The sequence below is a fragment of the Balaenoptera ricei genome, chromosome 14, assembly GCF_028023285.1.
Source record: "Balaenoptera ricei isolate mBalRic1 chromosome 14, mBalRic1.hap2, whole genome shotgun sequence".
In the NCBI taxonomy this organism is placed as follows: domain Eukaryota; kingdom Metazoa; phylum Chordata; class Mammalia; order Artiodactyla; family Balaenopteridae; genus Balaenoptera; species Balaenoptera ricei.
Window position 1 is genome coordinate 26,298,512 of NC_082652.1, and position 17,082 is coordinate 26,315,593.

The window sequence follows — 17,082 nt, forward strand, 5'->3', positions numbered from 1 at the left end:
TTCCCTCCCTGCAAGGAGGTTCATGAACCAGCCCTGCACCCCACCTGTGGGAGACAGCGTCACCCCAGAGGGAGGAGAGAGACCTAGGAGACTGAGGTGATTCCTGATTGTGACTCTCTTTACCAAGTCAACTGTGACATGTGCCAGCCCAGGGGGCATGGAACCAGCTCCCTGCCAGGACTGAGGGAGGGAAGCATTGGGGCTGAGGAGCCCAGAGGGGTCACCTGACTTGGCCTAGGGTGAGAAGTTGGAGGAATTCTCCCTGGAGAAGGACGTGGTAACAAATGCCAAAAGACCAGGAAGAGCACCAGGCAGGAAAGGTGAGGGGGAGCCCGGTAAGCAGCAGAAATAGGCTGAGCCAAGGCCAGGAGGCCAAGGAGGAAGCTGGGAGTTGGTGCTGGGGCGGGGGGGTGGAGCCAGGAAAATGTTGGGCTACTGGGGGAAACCAGAGGGGGTGCCCTGGAGGGACGGGGGCAAGGCCTCAAATGTAAAGTTCAGTGACTCATCCTTTGTCCTTTAGCCTCAGGGCAGTGAGGCACCAGGGTAAGTTTCAAACAGGAGAGGGCCAGGGTCAGGGTCACATCTGTGTTTACTAAAGCTATTTCCAGACGTCACATGGAAGTCAGCGTGCAAGGGGTAAGGGTGAAGTTGGCAGGCAGACAGAAGAAGGAACACAGGACTGGCGTGTGGAAGACACTGTGGACCGGACTCTGCGCAGGTGTCTCGCTCACAGCCAAGGGGAGGCAGTGCCATTTCTTTATTCTGAGGACAGAGCTCCGTCGACGGTGGCTCTGCAGGCCCACCCGGTACTCACTGCAACAAAAGCTGCGCCAAGGGCTTCAGCCTCTCCTTCATGGCAGTGTCGGCTGGAGGCAGGTCCTTAGCCTTCATGATGACCGCGTGGGCCTCCTGGAAGAGGTCCTCCCCCACCGCAGCTTCCACGCGCTGGCGCCACGCAGCCAGCTTAGGCCGGCTTTTGAAGATGTCACAGCCGGCGCTGACAGGCTATGGGAGAGGGAGCCGGGTGGAGGGGTGGGACCCAGGGAAGCACAAGGCAGCATGTCCCAACTTAGGGATCCCTTGGGTGGATTTTCCCTCCTCTGCCACACGGGTGATAGGCTGGGGCTTCTCCTCCAGGAAATACCGAGAAGCTGCTCAATATCCCTGCAGGGTGGGGTTTTTAAGCCCCTTTTTACAGATGAGGACGCTGAGGCTCAGAGGGGGAAGTGACCCGCCCAGGGCCCCCCAGCCAGAAAGGGCAATGTGAGCTGGTACATTGGCTCTCTCCCAGGGTACCTCAATGCCCAGCTGGCCCCCCACCCCACGACACTCACATGCATCAGCTCTGTGATGGCCACCAAGTCTGCCACTGAGATGTGAGGCCCAGAAAGGAAGTCCTGGTCCTTCAGGAACTTGTCCTCAAGCAGCTGCAGGCACCTGTCCAGCTCGGCCAGAGTAGATGCCAGTGTCTCAGGGGGCACCCGTTGGCCCAGTAACACAGGGAACAACATCTGGTAGGCGGGCAGGCAGAGGGAGGGCTCAGGGTCTGCCCAAGGCCCAGCATGGTTCCTGCTCTCATTCCACCTATCAGCCATCCTTCGCATTTCTCCTCACTCCAATCTACCATTTCCCGCCCATGGCCACTACCAGCCCAGGCCTTATCCCTTACTCAGGCACAGATAGCCTCCACCTCTTCCTGGGTCATCACATCGGGCAGCCGGGGGATACTTCGGCAATCCAAGTCTGCCCATATCTTCTCCCTGCATAAAGCCTTCCATGGCTCCCTGGTGCCCTCACCGCAAAGGCCTCAACACAGGGCAGCAGCCATCCTCTCCCACCCCACCTCCCACTCCACCCCAGGCTTCTCAAATGGGAATGTGCGTGCGGATCCCTCTGGGATGTGGTTCAAGTGTACGGTCCTAATCAGTACACCTGGGTGGGGCCTGAGACTCTGCATTTCCAAGCTCCCAGGTGACGCTCATGCTCCTGGCCCATGGCCCACACTCTGAGTAGCAAACATCTATACTCACTCTCCTGGACTTCTCTCCATTCTGCCCTCAAATGCACCGGGCTTCCCCCCCACCCCACAGCTTGTAAAGCTATGGAAACCTTCTTTGTGCCAAATGGACCCCCAGAGGGAATTCCCTGGCCGTCCGGTGGTTAGACTTCAGCGCTCACTGCCGAGGGCCTGGGTTTCATCTCTGGTCAGGGAACTAAGATCCCACAAGCTGCACGGCCAAAAACAACAACAGCAACAACAAATGGGCCCCCAGAACAGTGGTTCCATACAGGCAGCAGGGGCCAGCTCACACTCCCTCACACACACAGGGAGCCTGCTCTGTGCCAGACACTATGTAAGTGCTTTACCAATAATAACTCAGAATTCACATTTCAAAAACCTCTGCACGTTTGATAAGTAAAAATGGTATCTGCATGCTCTTTTAATGTGCATTTGCTTGATTTTTACTGAAGTTACATGTTTTCATCCATTTATTGACCCTTTCTCTCTGTCCTTCAGTTACGTCTCTGCTGGTTTCTTCTGCGCATTTTTCTCCTGTGTTTTGATGGGCTTCTAAGAGCATCTTATTTTTTTTTAAAGCATATTTATTTATTTATTTATTTAATTTATTTATTGATGCGTTGGGTCTTCGTTGCTGCGCCCAGGCTTTCTCTAGTTGCGGCGAGTGGGGGCTACTCTTCCTTGTGGTGCGCGGGCTTCTCATTTTGGTGGCTTCGCTTGTTGCAGAGCACGGGCTCTAGGCGCGCGGGCTTCAGTAGTTGCGGCATGTGGATTCTGGACTTCTCCGGTGGCGTAGTGGTTAAGAATCCGCCCACCAGTGCAGGGGACACGGGTTCGAGCCCTGGTCTGGGAAGATCCCACATGCCGCGGAGCAGCTAAGCCCGTGTGCCACAACTACTGAGCCCGCACTCTGCAACTACTGAAGCCTGCATGCCACAACTACTGAATCCCGTGCGCCTAGAACCGGTGCTCTGCAACAAGAGAAGCCACTGCAATGAGAAGCCTGCGCACCGCAACGAAGAGTAGCCCCCGCTCACCACAACTAGAGAAAGCCCGCGCGCAGCAACGAAGACCCAACACAGCCAAAAATAAAAATAAAAAATAAAATTTTTTTTAATGTTCTTTCTAACATTTCTTTGCCAAGATCTTTCCCAGTTTTTTTGCTTGTTTTCATTCTTTTTTTTTCTTACACAGATTTTGTGTAAAATCGATTAGCCTTTTCTTTAAGTCTCCCACTGTTACTAGGCTTATAAATCCTTGCATACCCAGAAATCAGATCAACATTTAGTGAAATATCTTATTTCTTCCTACTTTGAGGTTTTTCGCTTAACACCTCTCCATCTGGAAAGTACATGTGTAGCAAAGTGAAGGTTTGATTCTTTTCTCTCCCAAAAGACGATATTCCCAGGCAGCCTGGAGTGTGCAAAAGGGCACAAGATTAATTTCCAGCAGCTCAGGAATCAAGACATATTGGGGGAGTCATTCCCAGGCTCTGTGCCTTGGTTTCCCCTCTGGGAAACAAGTTGGTTGCCCTGGAGCATCTCTGGCATTCTAGAATTTAGCGTTCTCAGGTCTCAGGTCTGAATGGAATGCTTTCGACAGAAAGCACCATCCCCCGGTCACCGAGGAAGGGCTCCCTGCTCCAAAGCTCACCTTCTGCCACATGGTCCGGGTGCAGCTTGTTCGCAGGGCCGTGTGCTGCCACGCCAGGTACTCATCCACACGGGCTCGGGCCTGCAGGTCCTGGGGGTACCAGTGGTCGGGGGCCTCATACTTGCGGGTCAGATACAGCAGGATGGCCACACTGGGGGACACGGTGGGTGCAGGGGACATGCCCCAGTCACTCTTTAACCATTCCACAGGGGCCAGGCCCTGGGTGAGGCCGGTCCCTGCTCCTCACACATCTTTCCCCAGCTCCTGGGGGTGGAGCATTTCACTGTTTCTGGTACAGAGTAGGAGTGTGAGGCTCAGAGAGGTTAAGTGACAGCCAGGATCACACAGCTCTATGTTGGGCCATCCTATCATCAGAACTAAGGGCACCAAGTGAAAAACAAAATGTCATGAGATTTCAGAAAGTGGGCGTACGCTCAGAGAAATCTCCCATGAGGAAGCAGTGCCCAACATGTGTCCCGAAGGATGAGAGTGACTCCAATACCATTCCCCAACATCTCCAGGGCAGGGACAGCACCAGGAGGAAGACCAGGCGCCCCTCCCAGCCCTGGGCAGCTCTGCTGACTTCAACCCACTCTCCACCCTAGGGCTGGCAAGGGGCTCAGGGCACACAAGCCATGATCCAAGCCATCAACGGTGGACACACAGATGGCTGACTGGTGCAGCCAAGGGACCCGTTACCTCTCAGCCAAGGTGAAGTCCCCATCCTTCAAGGCTGGCACCTTCCTCAGGGGGTTCACCTGGGCAAAGTCATCGCTGTAGTGCTGACCTGTGGGAGAGACCAGGGAGGCAGGTGGGGAGAACTCTGAGCCCTCTGAGGTCTCTGCCCACCCCCTACCCCAATGTCCAGGCACCAACTTTCTGAGGCCTCCATCCAGGTGGGGCATCAGAGAAGACGAGGCCACTCTGCTGGTCAGCGGATCACACACGCTGAGCCTGCCGGAGGTCCCCCCTTCCTGTGTCCACCCCCACCTTGGAACCTGGGTCAAGTAGCATCTCAGTTTGGACTTGGGAGGAGAGTGATTCACTGCAGCTGTAATCCACCCCAGCCCCGGCCAACTCCATCCACGCATCAGACACTCTAGCCTCCTCCCTGGGCTCTAGGCTTGTCCGCTGCAGTCCCCCTCTCTATGCCAACTGGGTGACCTGTCTACACCCCAGAGCTCCAGCCACACCTGCTCCCGGCCCTCAGCAAACCTCGCTCTCACCAGCAATACCTGCCCGACTCAGCCACTCAACCTCCTGCAGGTCAGCTCCTCTTTCTTTCTTGTGCCAAACCTTCAAGGCTCCTCCCCCACAGGGATTCCCAGGTCTGAAACACATCTGCATACCTCCCTGGCCTGGGCCAGTGCAGAGGGTACACCAAGTAATGTATGCGGAGTCGGAGGGCTTCAGTGGAGCCGGGATCCAGCCTGGCCGTAGGACCGCCTGTGGGCCTCTTTGCCCTTCTACTGCATGGACGGAATCACCCCTACCCATCCTCCCTCTAGAAATTGCCTCTGTGCCCAGCCCCCACCCCAAGGAGCATTGAAAAGTCAGAGCAACCTGGCATCAAAGCAGCTGGTGGCTCACGCTGGGGCACCAGAGGCAGAAGGTGGGCAGGCTCAGCCAAGCAGGGGTCTCCCTCTGGGCCTGCAGGAGGGGCTCTGAATCCAGAGCTTATCCTACTGTCCAGTTACAGACCTGCCCCCTCCCCGGATTCTGTATAAATGGAGGGGACCTAGGCAGGCACAGGTAGGAGTAAAGAGGAGACCAGATGCAGGTGTCCAACCTCCTCCTGCCAGCAGACCCAGAAACTCAAGAGACGGGGGCTGCTTCCACTGGGAATGAGGAGGCAGTTCACTGTTATCTCCAAGCCCAGGTGTGGAGGTGTTGGAGCTGTCACTCCACTTCCCGCGGCCCCACACCCCCACACCCCCACTGCTCTCTACCTGCTCTGCTCCTTCCTAACCTGTGTTTTGAAGAACGGTTAGTATTCACTAGGCAAAGGTCAAGACTCTGAAAATACACAACTTATAGGCGAAGCCACGGTTTCCGACTGGAGTCTGTCTCTTGCCGTCTGTCTGCGCAGGCCGCCTGACCGTGGGGCCCCGGGAGTCCGTGTGCACAGAGGGGCCCCAGACCCCGGGCCTGCCTGCCGGGCCCACCTTTGAGCAGGTCCACGGTGCGCAGCTCGAAGGGGATGCCGTTCTTCTTGGCGAAGATGTAGACGGCGCGGCAAGGCTGGGACAGCAAGTCCAGGTAGAGCTGCAGGCCCATGGCGGGGGCGGGGGTTAGGATTAGTGCAGGACTGGGGCAGAAACGGCGGGCAGGGACCACCGGCCACCCAGCCGGCGGCCGGGCGCAGCCTGATTACTCGAGCCCGGCCACGCCCTCCCCGCCCATTGGATGGTGCCGGAGAACTTTGGACCAATCAGCAGCGGCCTCGCTCTCCCGCCTTCCCTCTCCAGAGGTCTGGGCTGGGGTCCCTTTCCTGGTGGGCAGGGTACAGGGAGATGGACTCTGACAGTTTCTCGCCGCCAGGTCACTCCCCTAACCCGGACCTCAATGTCTACCTGAGTCAAATGGGGCGGGGGGATGATATTGTGAGGACGACGTTGAGGGCGCTTCCAACGCAGACACTCAATGAATTTAGAGTCGAAAGTGTTGGCCCAAGCCACCTTCCCCCACTCGCGGAGGGATCTGAAAGAGGAAGGACTTAAGTGTCCCCGGGAACACAAATAGAGGAGGAGAAAGGAGGTGCCACGGCCTCCCCTGGGCCCACTGCACAGGGTGGAGGCTGGGGAGGGCGTGTGGACCTCTGCACCCAGCAAAGACTAGGTCCACACCTCAGGAAGCCGCCCCTCCCCAACCTTCCTTACACTCCCGGCTACTCCCTCCAGCAAAGCAGAAGCCCTGTGGGGCCCATCTAGAGGTTTGCAGGGGGGCCTGGGGCCTCCCCACTTGCTTTTCAGGGCCAAACCCCTCCAACTACAAGCCTGGAGCTCCTGAAGTCTGTGGCTATGATGCCCTCATTCTCTAAGCAAGCCTCCTGGGTAAAAAACCCTGTCCCCAAACCCAAGACTCAGAGAAAGCCCCTTGGCAAGAGGATCGGTTACTGGAAAACTTGAGAATAGCTTGGCCTTCCTGGGCCCCAGGCTCCCAGTTTAAAGAAGACCTATCCCCCCAGGGCGGGGCCATGTTCTCCACCCCCTCCAGTGGACTGCCCTCCTCCACATGTCACCCTTGGCCGGATTACTGCAATATCCAAATCTCCCTGCTTCCTCCCTGGCCACCGTCCAGTCCAACCCCCAACAGCAGCCAGAATATTATCCTAAAACGCAAGCTGAGCATTCCGTTCCTGTTCATGGTTTGCAGCTCCTAAGTGTGGCATTTAAGGCCCCGCATGACTGAGTCCTGACCAGGAGAGCTGCTGTTTGGATTTCCCCTCCCGACCAATTCCTCAGGACAGATGCAGGACTTGTGATTTACAATACTTGGTGCCAAAGGGCCACGTCCTGGGTGACTGGCCCAGCAAAGCGATAGCTGGCATGCCTACAGCCAACACCAGTGGATGCCCGATACCCCTGCTGTCTTTCTCTAAGAACTAGAAGGCAAGGGGGCATTTGTTAATTTCACTCTTGACAACCATCAGGGAGAAACTGATCCATGGGGCCTAGGAAAGGGGGTTGTCTTTTGAATAGAGGCCAAGACCAAGGTCAGGACAGAAAGAAGTTCAAATAAACCACACCTCAGAGTTACAAGCAGAGGCTCAGGCTGAGCCCAGGTTTATTTCCCAAACTGAAAAGAAGATGCAGTGATTAAAGGAGACAAGGTCTGGGTATGCCATTCTCATCGTGGCTTTTAGGCAGCTGTGGAAGATGAGTGGGGACCTGGCCCAGGGAGCAGAGGGGCAGTGGGACTCAGGCAAGTCACGCCTGTTCTCTGGGTCTGCCTCCCATGGGACATGGAAAGGAAGGTGCTTTGTGAACTGCCAAGGGCAGAGCAGAGGCTTCCCGGCTCACTGGATCATGGACAGAACCCTAGGCATCAACTTCCGCTTAATGGTGGGGTCTGAAGGCTGGGAGTCCTTGGCCTTCAGGATGACCTCATGGGCCTCCTGGAAGAGGACCTCCCCCACTGCCGCCTCCACGCACTGGTGCCACACAGCCAGCTTGGGTCGGCCTTCAAAGACTTGGCAGCCGGCACCCACAGGCTGTAGGGAGACAGGGGACAGGATGGGGATGGATGGGTGAGGCCAAGTATGGCAGCATCTACTTGGTTTGGAGGCCACAGAACTCCAGAAGGTTTCTACACATAAGCACAGTCCCATGGCCCGGTGGGGCAGTGTGAGCAGGACTTCAGCAGCCACCTAGGACCTCCCCTGCCTAGTCCCCCCAACAACCGCCCACAGTACTCACATGCATGAGCTCCGTGATGGCTATCAGGTTAGCCAGAGAGATGTGGGGCCCAGCGAGAAAGGCCTTGTTCTGGAGGAACTTGTCCTCAAACACCTGCAGGGTCATGTCCAACTCTGCCAGCATGGCTGTCAGCATCTCGGGAGAGACCGGCTCACCCAGGTAAACAGGGAGCATCACCTGGTGGGTGGGCAGGCAAAGTCGGGGGTTAGGGCCCAGCCCAGCCTCAGGGGCAGGAAGGCAAGCCTCCCTGCCCTTAGAGCTGCCTCCTGGTTCCATGCATTTTTTTTTCCTACAGGGAAATTCCTAAAGGACTCCTTTTCCCAGAACTATTCCTGCTCCCACAATCTGAGCCTGGGGCATCTGACAGAAGGCTTCAAACCCCTTTGAGAATGACTCAGAGGGGACCTGAACAATGAGTTTCATACTTTGGGGGGAGCGCCTGGCTTAGGAACGATTATTTTTTAACCTCTTTCCCCCAGATTATAAAATCAGTACCTCATACAGTATAATTAGGAGGATGGGCTTTTAAGGTCTCAACTTTGTTGCTTATAAACTATTTGAACTAGAGCAAAACACTCAAACCCTCTGAGCCTTGATTTCCACATCTGTGATATGGGAATAATAATACAGGGCTCATCTTGTAAATGGAAAAGTGAGGCCCAGAGAGAGACAGACAGTTGCCTGAGACCACACAGCTAAGAAAAGACTAAGCCAAGCGTGGAACTGACGTCTTCTGACCCAGGGAGCTGCCAGGGACTAGGGAGAAGAGCCAGGAAAGGGTAGCGTTCAGGATTCTGGGAGGAGGGCATTTGGGGTGAAGTCATGAACAGCCTCAGGCTTGCCAGAGCTGTCAGGGAGACACAGTGGATGGGGAGCAGGGGAGGGAGCTTCATGCTCAGTCTGGTGTTTTGTTGGGTAAAGTTGCTTGGGGAGGCTGGGACTCTGGAAAGGTAAACAGGACTAGGATTGTGCACAAGCCCTGGTGGCTTCTGTTTCTTCCCCCAAACAAGGTAGACAGGGTCAGTGATCACCCACTGGTGGCCTGGAGGCCAGTGCTGGGCTAATGACATTCCTTCGGCTGCAGACTTTTTAAAACTATGGATCACTTGCTGACATTTAAAAGTGGAGACATTTCATATAAAAATTCTGAAATTTCCAGCTTCTTTTTAACATAAAGGTGCTGGCCACACAGGGCCAGCATCCCTACCTGGCCACCAGCACAGCATCTAAGGCTGCTGCTGGGGAGAAGCTGCTCCTTGGTGGGGGGAGCGGGAGGGTGGGGGGAACAACGGCTCTTAGTTTGCCAAACCCCACATAAGCCCACCTCTCGTGTATTCTCTGCCTCACCCCAGCAGCAGACTGTCTACATTTCCCTTCTGTTCCCATGGGGTGGTTCCAAAGTTCTTAGGGTTTTAAAAAGTGTTTTTATTCCTCTTTAAATATAAAAGACCATAAGAGGGTAATAAATAAATTCTGATTTATTCTCATCAGGAAATGCTATAGAGTAGTTAGAAAAAAATAAATTAGACCCACCCATAGCACTATGGAAAAATGCAAGTTCCAGAATGATATGAGAGCATTTATATAAAATTGTAAGCACTCAAAGCAAAACTTTATTTTTATGGCTACACATAAATGTAATAATGTAGAAAATCGTGAACTGAAAGGACTTGAACCAGATCCTGGGGAGCAGGGGGCACCTCAGGAAGGAATGAGGGCAACAAAGAGGTCTTTTGACTTTTGTTCTCTAATGTTTCCTTTTTTATATAAAAAAATGATAGAAGACACAATAAAACTCATGACCCAGAATTAGCCATACACTTTCAAAAATGAGGAGTGCACTTCTGATGAGGATATGACAGTCCCAAAAACCACTGCTCCCACCATAACACTGAAAAGAAAATAACCTTATTTTTCTTTAAAGTCTTCAAAGAATATAGAACTTAAAAAAAAAGAAAAGAACAAAAAAAGAAAAAAAAGAAAAAAGCCTATACCTGTTCTGTCCAATATGGAAACCACTGGCAACGAGAGGTTACTGAGCTCTTAAAATATGGCTGGTCTTAGGTGAAATGTGCTGTGCATGTAAAATACACACCAGAAAACAGACACAGATCAATGGAACAGGATAGAGAGCCCAGAAATAAACCCACGCACTTATGGTCAATTACAACAAAGGAGGGAAGAATATACAACAGAGAAAAAACAGTCTCTTCAATAAGTGGTGCAGGGAAAACTGGACAGCTACATGTAAAAGAATGAAATTAGAACATTCTCTAGCACCATACACAAAGATAAACTCAAAATGGATTAAAGACCTAAACGTAAGACCGGAAACAGTAAAACTCCTAGAGGAAAACATAGGCAGAACCACTGAGGGGCACTTAAGTGTCATTGTTGATGGACACTGGGGTTGCTTCCACAGCTATTGTGAATAATGGCTATTGTGAATATTGCTGCTACGAACATCTCTTTGAGACCCTGCTTTCGATTATCTTGGGTATATACCCAGAAGTGGAATTGCTGGGTCATGTGGTAATTGTATTTTTAATTTTTTTGAGGAACCATCATACTGTTTTCCACAGCAGCTGCACCACTTACCATTCCCATCAACAGCGCACAAGAGTTCTACTTTCTTCTTATTCTCACCAACACTTGTTATTTTGTTCATATATATATATATATATGTAATAGCCATTCCAGTGGGGGTGAAGTGGTATCTCATTATAGTTTTAATTTGCACTTTCCTAATTAGTGATACTGAACATATTTTCATGTGTTTATTAGCCAAAATGATACTATTTTGAGTACACTGGGTTAAGTAAAATATATTCATTTCAGCTGTTTCTTTTTACTTTTTAATTGTGGCTACTAGAAGATTTAAGACTGCATATGTGTCTCACTTTGTACTTTGCTGCAGCACTGGACTAAATGAACTAAATTCCAGAGGGCACGAGTCCTCCCTAGGTAAGCCACGTTCATCCCTGGGGTCCAGGCAAGCAGGGGTGCAAGGCTGCCATCAGCATAGGAGTTTTCTGATGAAGCAGCCACGTGGGGAACTTAGGGCAGGGCTGAAAAGCAGAGCCATCTCACGGTGGTAGTTGATGCTTAGATTCCAAATCCCTGCTGGAGGAAAGGGAGCAACCTGATTCCACCCTCCAGATACCTGAAACCAGAGATGAACTGAAACTAACTAATGCCACATCCCAGCCCCACTCCTGACTAGCTGGAAGGGAGGAACCTCCCACCAAGACTGCCTGATAGAGGAAAGTGCAAGCCCTTTCTCGGGTATTTATTATGTATTCAGTCTCTACTCTCCTTTTGTACATAATGTGCAGCACATAATAATAAATTATAAGACATACAGAGAAAGAGGAAAATGTGGCCCATAATCAAGAAGGATAAAAAAACAACCAATAGAGACAGACTCGCAGAGAACCCAGGGGTTGAAATTAGCTGACAAAGACTTTTAAGTAACTATTATAAATATGTTAAAGAATTTAGAAGAAAAGATGGACCAAGTGGGTGAGCGGATGGTGAATCTCAGCAGAGACATGGAAACTCTAAAAAAGAACCAAATGGAATTTCTAGAACTGAAAATTACATATCTCGAATAAAGAATGTATTAGATGGGCTTACCAGCAAACAGAAGAAAGGATTAGGAAGTCAAAGTCAGATCAATAGAAGCTATTCAAACTGAAAGGAAGAATGCAATGTTGCCCGAGCCCTTTTGGGGTGATGTCCTCACTGCCCCCGCCTGGGGAGGGGCACCTCACCTTATGCCACAGGAGCCGGAGGCAGTTTCTCCGCAGGGTTGTGTGCTGCCAGGCCAGGTACTCATCCACATGGGCACAGGCTTGTGTGGTCCTGGGGGTACCAGTGGTCAGGGACCTTATACTTGCGGGCCAGGTAGAGCAGGATGGCCACACTGTGGGGGAGGGGAGGACATGATGGGTGGGGGAAAGTATGGAGCTAGGGGCTTTATACAGAGTCCCTTCCTTAACCTTCCTGACCATGTGCCAAGGTATTTGCTCGGTTTCCAGACAAGGAAGCCGGGCTCAGAACAGGGATGGGAGTTGCCCAGGGCACACAGCCTTTGGTGGCAGAACTGAAAGTCTGTCTATGGGTAATACCCAAGCTCATCCTATCACCAGGTGAAATCCCACAGCAAGTCCTGCCAAGTGTTCTGAGACAGCTTCTGATGGGAAAACCAGAGAGAGCTTCCTGGAGGAGTTGGCATCAAAGCTGAGCCTTAAGCTCAGTTCTTTCCAGTCTGCATCTACTCTCGTCATCCGACATCCAGCCCCTCCCAGATGGCCTGGTGGTTCAAAAAGGCTTTCCTGTTGCCCCTAAAGCACCTGCTGGAAACACCGGGGGTGGGGGGAGGGCGGGTGCTGCGGGATCACGGACCAGCAGGGCAGACAACGCTCCCGCAGCTCCCCTCCTGCCCTGGGTTAGGAGGGCTGCCTTGGTGTTGGGGCGGTGGTGGACCCGGAAGGGCACTGAATGTGGGAATTTGGGGCCATAGGAAGGCCTTCGGGAACTCGGGATACCCCAGGGGCTGGGCACCCCAGCCAAAGGGGCAGAAAACCTCTGTATCTGCCACTGGCCTAGGTTCCCTGCACCCACACCCAGCTGAACAGCTCACTTGTCTTTTTGCTCTTTTTGCTCCCAACTAATTGTTCAAGGAAGCTCCGAGGAGGGCCGCAGGTCCCTGGGAGCCATGCACCTCCCAAAGTAGGGGAGAAGAGACAGAGAAATGCAGAGATTGCACGCTGCCCCTGGCAGGTACCCTTGGGCGGTCAACAGTGGGCAGCACAGGACTCAGGACAGTAAGGGCAGCAGGAAGGAAGATGGCGTTGGCAGAAGGTGGGAGGAATTCTTTGGGGGTGCATCCACCTCAGGATTCCAGAGATGAGTTCAAAAGTTCCAGGTTCCCCTTGTTGTGGGAGGCATGACTTAGGTGATGAAGGGGGCGGAACTGGAAAAAAATTTCACCCTCCCTAAAGAGATTTCTACTTCTTGGGACTGTTGTGATGCAAAACATGCACATGTCTGGTGGTCCTCCCACGGGCATGGCCCACCCAGGGAAGGGGCAGCCCAGAGATGGAACCACTGGGGCATCAAAACACAAGTTTGGCCAACGGGCAGCCCTTGGAGGGGATGAATCCGCCCTGCCCCGCACCCCTTCCCGGGGACCCATCACCAACAACCACAGGATTGGTACAGATGTAAAACAGATGCGTTCTTTTCCAACCATCCCTGTGAACTGAAACCGTGGACAGGCAGGAGCCGGGGGTCAAGCCCTGACTCTCTGTAGGATGTTGGGCAAAGGGCCCTTCACCTCGGAGGACTTCAGTTTCCTGTCTATGAAATAGAGAGCTAGGACAAGATGGTTCTAGCGAGGTCTGGTAGCAGCCCTGGGTCCCCAGTTACCTCTCGGTCAAAATGAAGTCCCCGCCCTTCAAGGCAGGCACCTTCTGCCGGGGGTTCACCTGGGCAAAGACATCACTGAGGTGCTGGCCTGCAGAGAGCCCATCGTGGTGGGTGGTGGGAGGAAAACGCCAAGCCCTGCCTGGCTGCGCCCACCCCCCACGCCACCCCCCTCGCAAGGCCCAGGCCCCAATTTCATGGCTCTTCTCCAGCCCCGGGCTGCTCTCCGGTGTGGGAAAGTCTGCTGTGGGAGGAGTGGGAGGCTGTTCTGCCAGCTGGTGCAGAAGACCTTGACACCCCTTGCCAGGTCCTGGTGGGCATAACCTTCCCCCAACAGCACACCCCCAAAACAGAGCTCAAGAAGCTCCGGCCAGGGTGGGGCCTCTCCTTGCCCGGGCCCTCACAGACACCCAACCCACTGCCTTTCCACCATGGCCAGCATCACAAGCGCCCATGCATGGTGTCCCCAGCTGCAGGGGCCGGGCGGCTGGTGCCCTGAGTACTGTGATTTCCTACGGTGCCCCTTTCCCTGTGGACTCTAAGGTAGGGTCACCAAACACAGACAAGTGGCCTCTTCCTGGTGTCCACTTATTGCAACCAACTTCCACAGGCCCCTGTGTGTCCCCTTGCTCACCCTGCCCTGGGCACCGGGGACAGAGCTGGCCCTATCGTTAGGCTCTGCATTCTTGTCTCGCCACAGCTCCCCAGAAAGGTGCAGCCCACTGTCCCCCAGGACCCTGACCTCTGCTCAAGCTCATATGAGTGTTTTCTGCTCCTTCAGATGCAGCCAGAGAGAAGCTTCTGAAGGGCACTTAAGCATCACTGCTGCCGTGCTCAACAGCCTTCAGTGGTTCCCCATTACCACGGGAGCAGGGGGAAGCTGCTCAAAGCCATAAACTATCCACTACCGCCTTACCCCTCCAGCCTCAGCCCCACTCTCTCTCCTCCCTTTCCCTCCCTTCAGACTGTTCCTTCACCAGGGACCCTCCCCTCCTCTCCTAGTGAAACACACCTCCTACTGCACCCTCTATTTGACAGCCCAGTTTGGACATCCCTTTGTCCCCATGCCCTCTCCCCTACCCCACACTCTGCAGAGGCAACCCCTGGGCAGGACAAGTGGGCAGTCCCCAGAGGAGGCTGGGAAGAGATGGCAATTCAGGCAGAAGGACAGGCTGGCACAAAGGCAGAATGGCAGGCGAGGCCCACCGAGCTGGGGGCGCTGGGTGGAAGGCTCAGCCAGGCAGAGTTGCCCTACTTGCCCCACCAGCAAAAAGGGAGATCTGCTTTCCCCTACCCCAGCTGCCATGCCAGCTGTGCCCTTGGGACCTTGGGGACCTGTCAGAGAAACAAACCCTCTTGCTAAGAGTGCAGGGCTTGCCAAGCCCCTGCAGTCCCCCTCCCACTCCCAGAACTCCCCATCGGCTGCCCCCCTTTCCAGTAGGAATAAGAGAGGCAGAGGACAAGGTAAGTGAAGGCAAAGCAGGAGGAGGAGGAAGGGACAGAGGAGGACCCAGTGCAGCCCAGGCCAGAGCATCAGCAGTTGGGGCCACAAAGGAGGGACTCACTCTGCCACACCCCCCATGCGGCCCCCTAAAGCCCTCTCCTCCTGCCCCTATCTCTTTCCCTGGGGCCCCATCCCTATGCCCAGGTGCACCGCCTCTGTTCGCAGCGTCCCTCCTCCTTTCCTCATGCCTCCCCCACTTTTTACTCCGCTTCAGCTGAGCCCCGTGGTCCATTCCATGGGATCAAGCAGAGTTTGGGGATCCCCGAATCTCGTATCTCCTTGGTGGCTCACCTATTTGGCACTGGCCCCAGGACAGGGGTGGCTCGGAGGGGGGTCCCTCTAATTGGTGTTCGGCCTCCTCGTCCCTCCCTGACTTCTCGGTCCTCCAGACCCGGGCCTGGCCCACCTTTGCGCAGGTCCACGGAGCACAGCTCGAAGGGGATGCCGTTCTTCTTGGCGAAGATGTAGACGGCGCGGCAGGGTTGGGACAGCAGGTCCAGGTAGAGCTCCAGGCCCATGGCGGGGGCGGACCAGCCTCGCAAAGCAAGGGATACGGAACATAGCAAGCCCAGCGCTGGGTCTGAGGAGCAGCAGTGCGGCCCGCCCCCCTGGTAGCTCCCCATTGGCGCTCGGGCCGCGCACTTGGGTGCAATTGCGGATGCCCGGCGGGTCTGCAGGCTGGGCAGGGGCTCCGCATGGTCCCCCTGGGGGAGGCGGGGGGTGGGGGCTCAGAGGGCCCCCAGGCCCAAGCTCATCTCACTGAGCATAAAGTCTTCAAGGCTCATCCTAGTTGTAGCGTGTGTCAGAAGTTCCTGTTTTACAGATGAGAAAATTGAGGCCCACAGTGATTACAGGTCCAGAAAGTCTGACTCCAGCATCTACGCTCTTGGCCACAAGCTGCAGAGATCCTGGCGCCAGCAAGAGGCAAAGCCTCAGGGCTTACGGTCAGCGTGGTAGGCTAACTCACTTCGCCCCAGTGCGCGTCCCGGACTCTGACAGCAGGTCTTCCTGCTCCTGCCAGCACAGTGCCTCAATCTCGTTCCCTGGGTTTGTTTCTTCCCTCCTCTGGGCCTCTGTTTCCCCATCTTTAAAATGATGGAGCAATCCCACTGAAAGATCCAGCAATCCCACTTCTGGGCATATATCCAAAGAAAATGAAAACAGGATCTGGAAGAGATATCTGTAATCCCATGTTCATTGCAGCATTATCCACAATAGCCAAGATATGGAAACAACCTAAGCGTCTGTTAAGGGGTGAATGGATAAAGAAAATTTGGAGAATATACACTGACACATACAGAGGAATCTTTCATTCAGCCTTTGAAAAGAAGGAAATCTTGTCATTTGCAACAACATGGATGAACCTGGAGGTCATTATGCTAAGTGAAATAAGACAGGCCCAGAAAGAAATACTGCCTGATCTCACTTATGCTGTGTGGAATCTAAAAAAAGTGGAACTCTAACAAGCAGAGGGTAGATGGTGGTTACCAGGGGCTGGAGGGGGAGAAGGGAAATGGAAACATATTGGTCAAAGGGTATGAAGTTTTGAATACCCAAGATAAGTAAGTTATGGAGATCTAATGCACAGCATGGTGACTATAGTTAACAGCACTGCATGGTATACCTGAAATTTGCTGAGTAGTTCTTAATTATTCTCAGCAACAACAAAAAATGGTAACTGTCTGCTGAAAGGAAAAAAAAAAAGCACAACCTGAGTGTTGTGAGTGAAGTCTGATCCAGGGTCTTGCTGAAAACTACAGCACAGGAGACAGCCTTTTCAAAAATCCAGTTTTTGTTTCATTGATCTTCTCTACTGTTTTTCTCTTCTCTATTTATCTCCACTGGAATCTTTATTATTTCTTTTCTTCTGCTGGTTGTGATTTGAGATCTGTGTGCCTTTACAGCTATAAATTTGCTTCATAGCCCTGCTTCTGCTGCATCCCATAAGTTTGGGTGTGTTGTGTTTTTGTTTTCATTTGTTCAAAGTACTTTCTAATTTCCCTTGTGATTTCTTCTTTGATCCACTGGTTATTTAAAATTGGATTGTTTAATTTCCA

General features: G+C 53.3%; 2 protein-coding genes across 3 annotated transcripts; both read right to left on the reverse strand.

Moving 5' to 3' along the window:
- Nucleotides 1–571: 571 nt before the first annotated feature.
- On the reverse strand, nt 572–6,066 carry LOC132347324 (glutathione S-transferase theta-3-like). 2 transcript variants are annotated; one of them, XM_059893763.1, is made up of 5 exons: nt 5,839–6,066; nt 4,373–4,460; nt 3,674–3,824; nt 1,335–1,511; nt 572–1,005 (listed from the first exon to the last, which is right to left on the reverse strand). In XM_059893763.1, the coding sequence occupies exons 1-5, from the start codon at nt 5,948–5,950 to the stop codon at nt 811–813; spliced, it is 723 nt and encodes a 240-aa protein (XP_059749746.1). In that variant the 5' UTR covers nt 5,951–6,066; the 3' UTR covers nt 572–810. The 2 variants fall into 2 exon arrangements, with proteins under 2 accessions (XP_059749746.1, XP_059749745.1); XM_059893762.1 differs by lacking the exon at nt 5,839–6,066 and having other exon boundaries at nt 4,373–5,813.
- A 1,362-nt stretch (nt 6,067–7,428) lies between these two features.
- On the reverse strand, nt 7,429–15,543 carry LOC132348085 (glutathione S-transferase theta-1-like). The gene is given in 6 exon segments (XM_059895246.1): nt 7,429–7,886; nt 8,092–8,268; nt 11,865–11,951; nt 11,953–12,016; nt 13,525–13,612; nt 15,432–15,543. Coding segments are annotated over 6 exon segments (723 nt in total). The 3' UTR covers nt 7,429–7,691.
- Between the last annotated feature and the right edge of the window lie 1,539 nt (nt 15,544–17,082).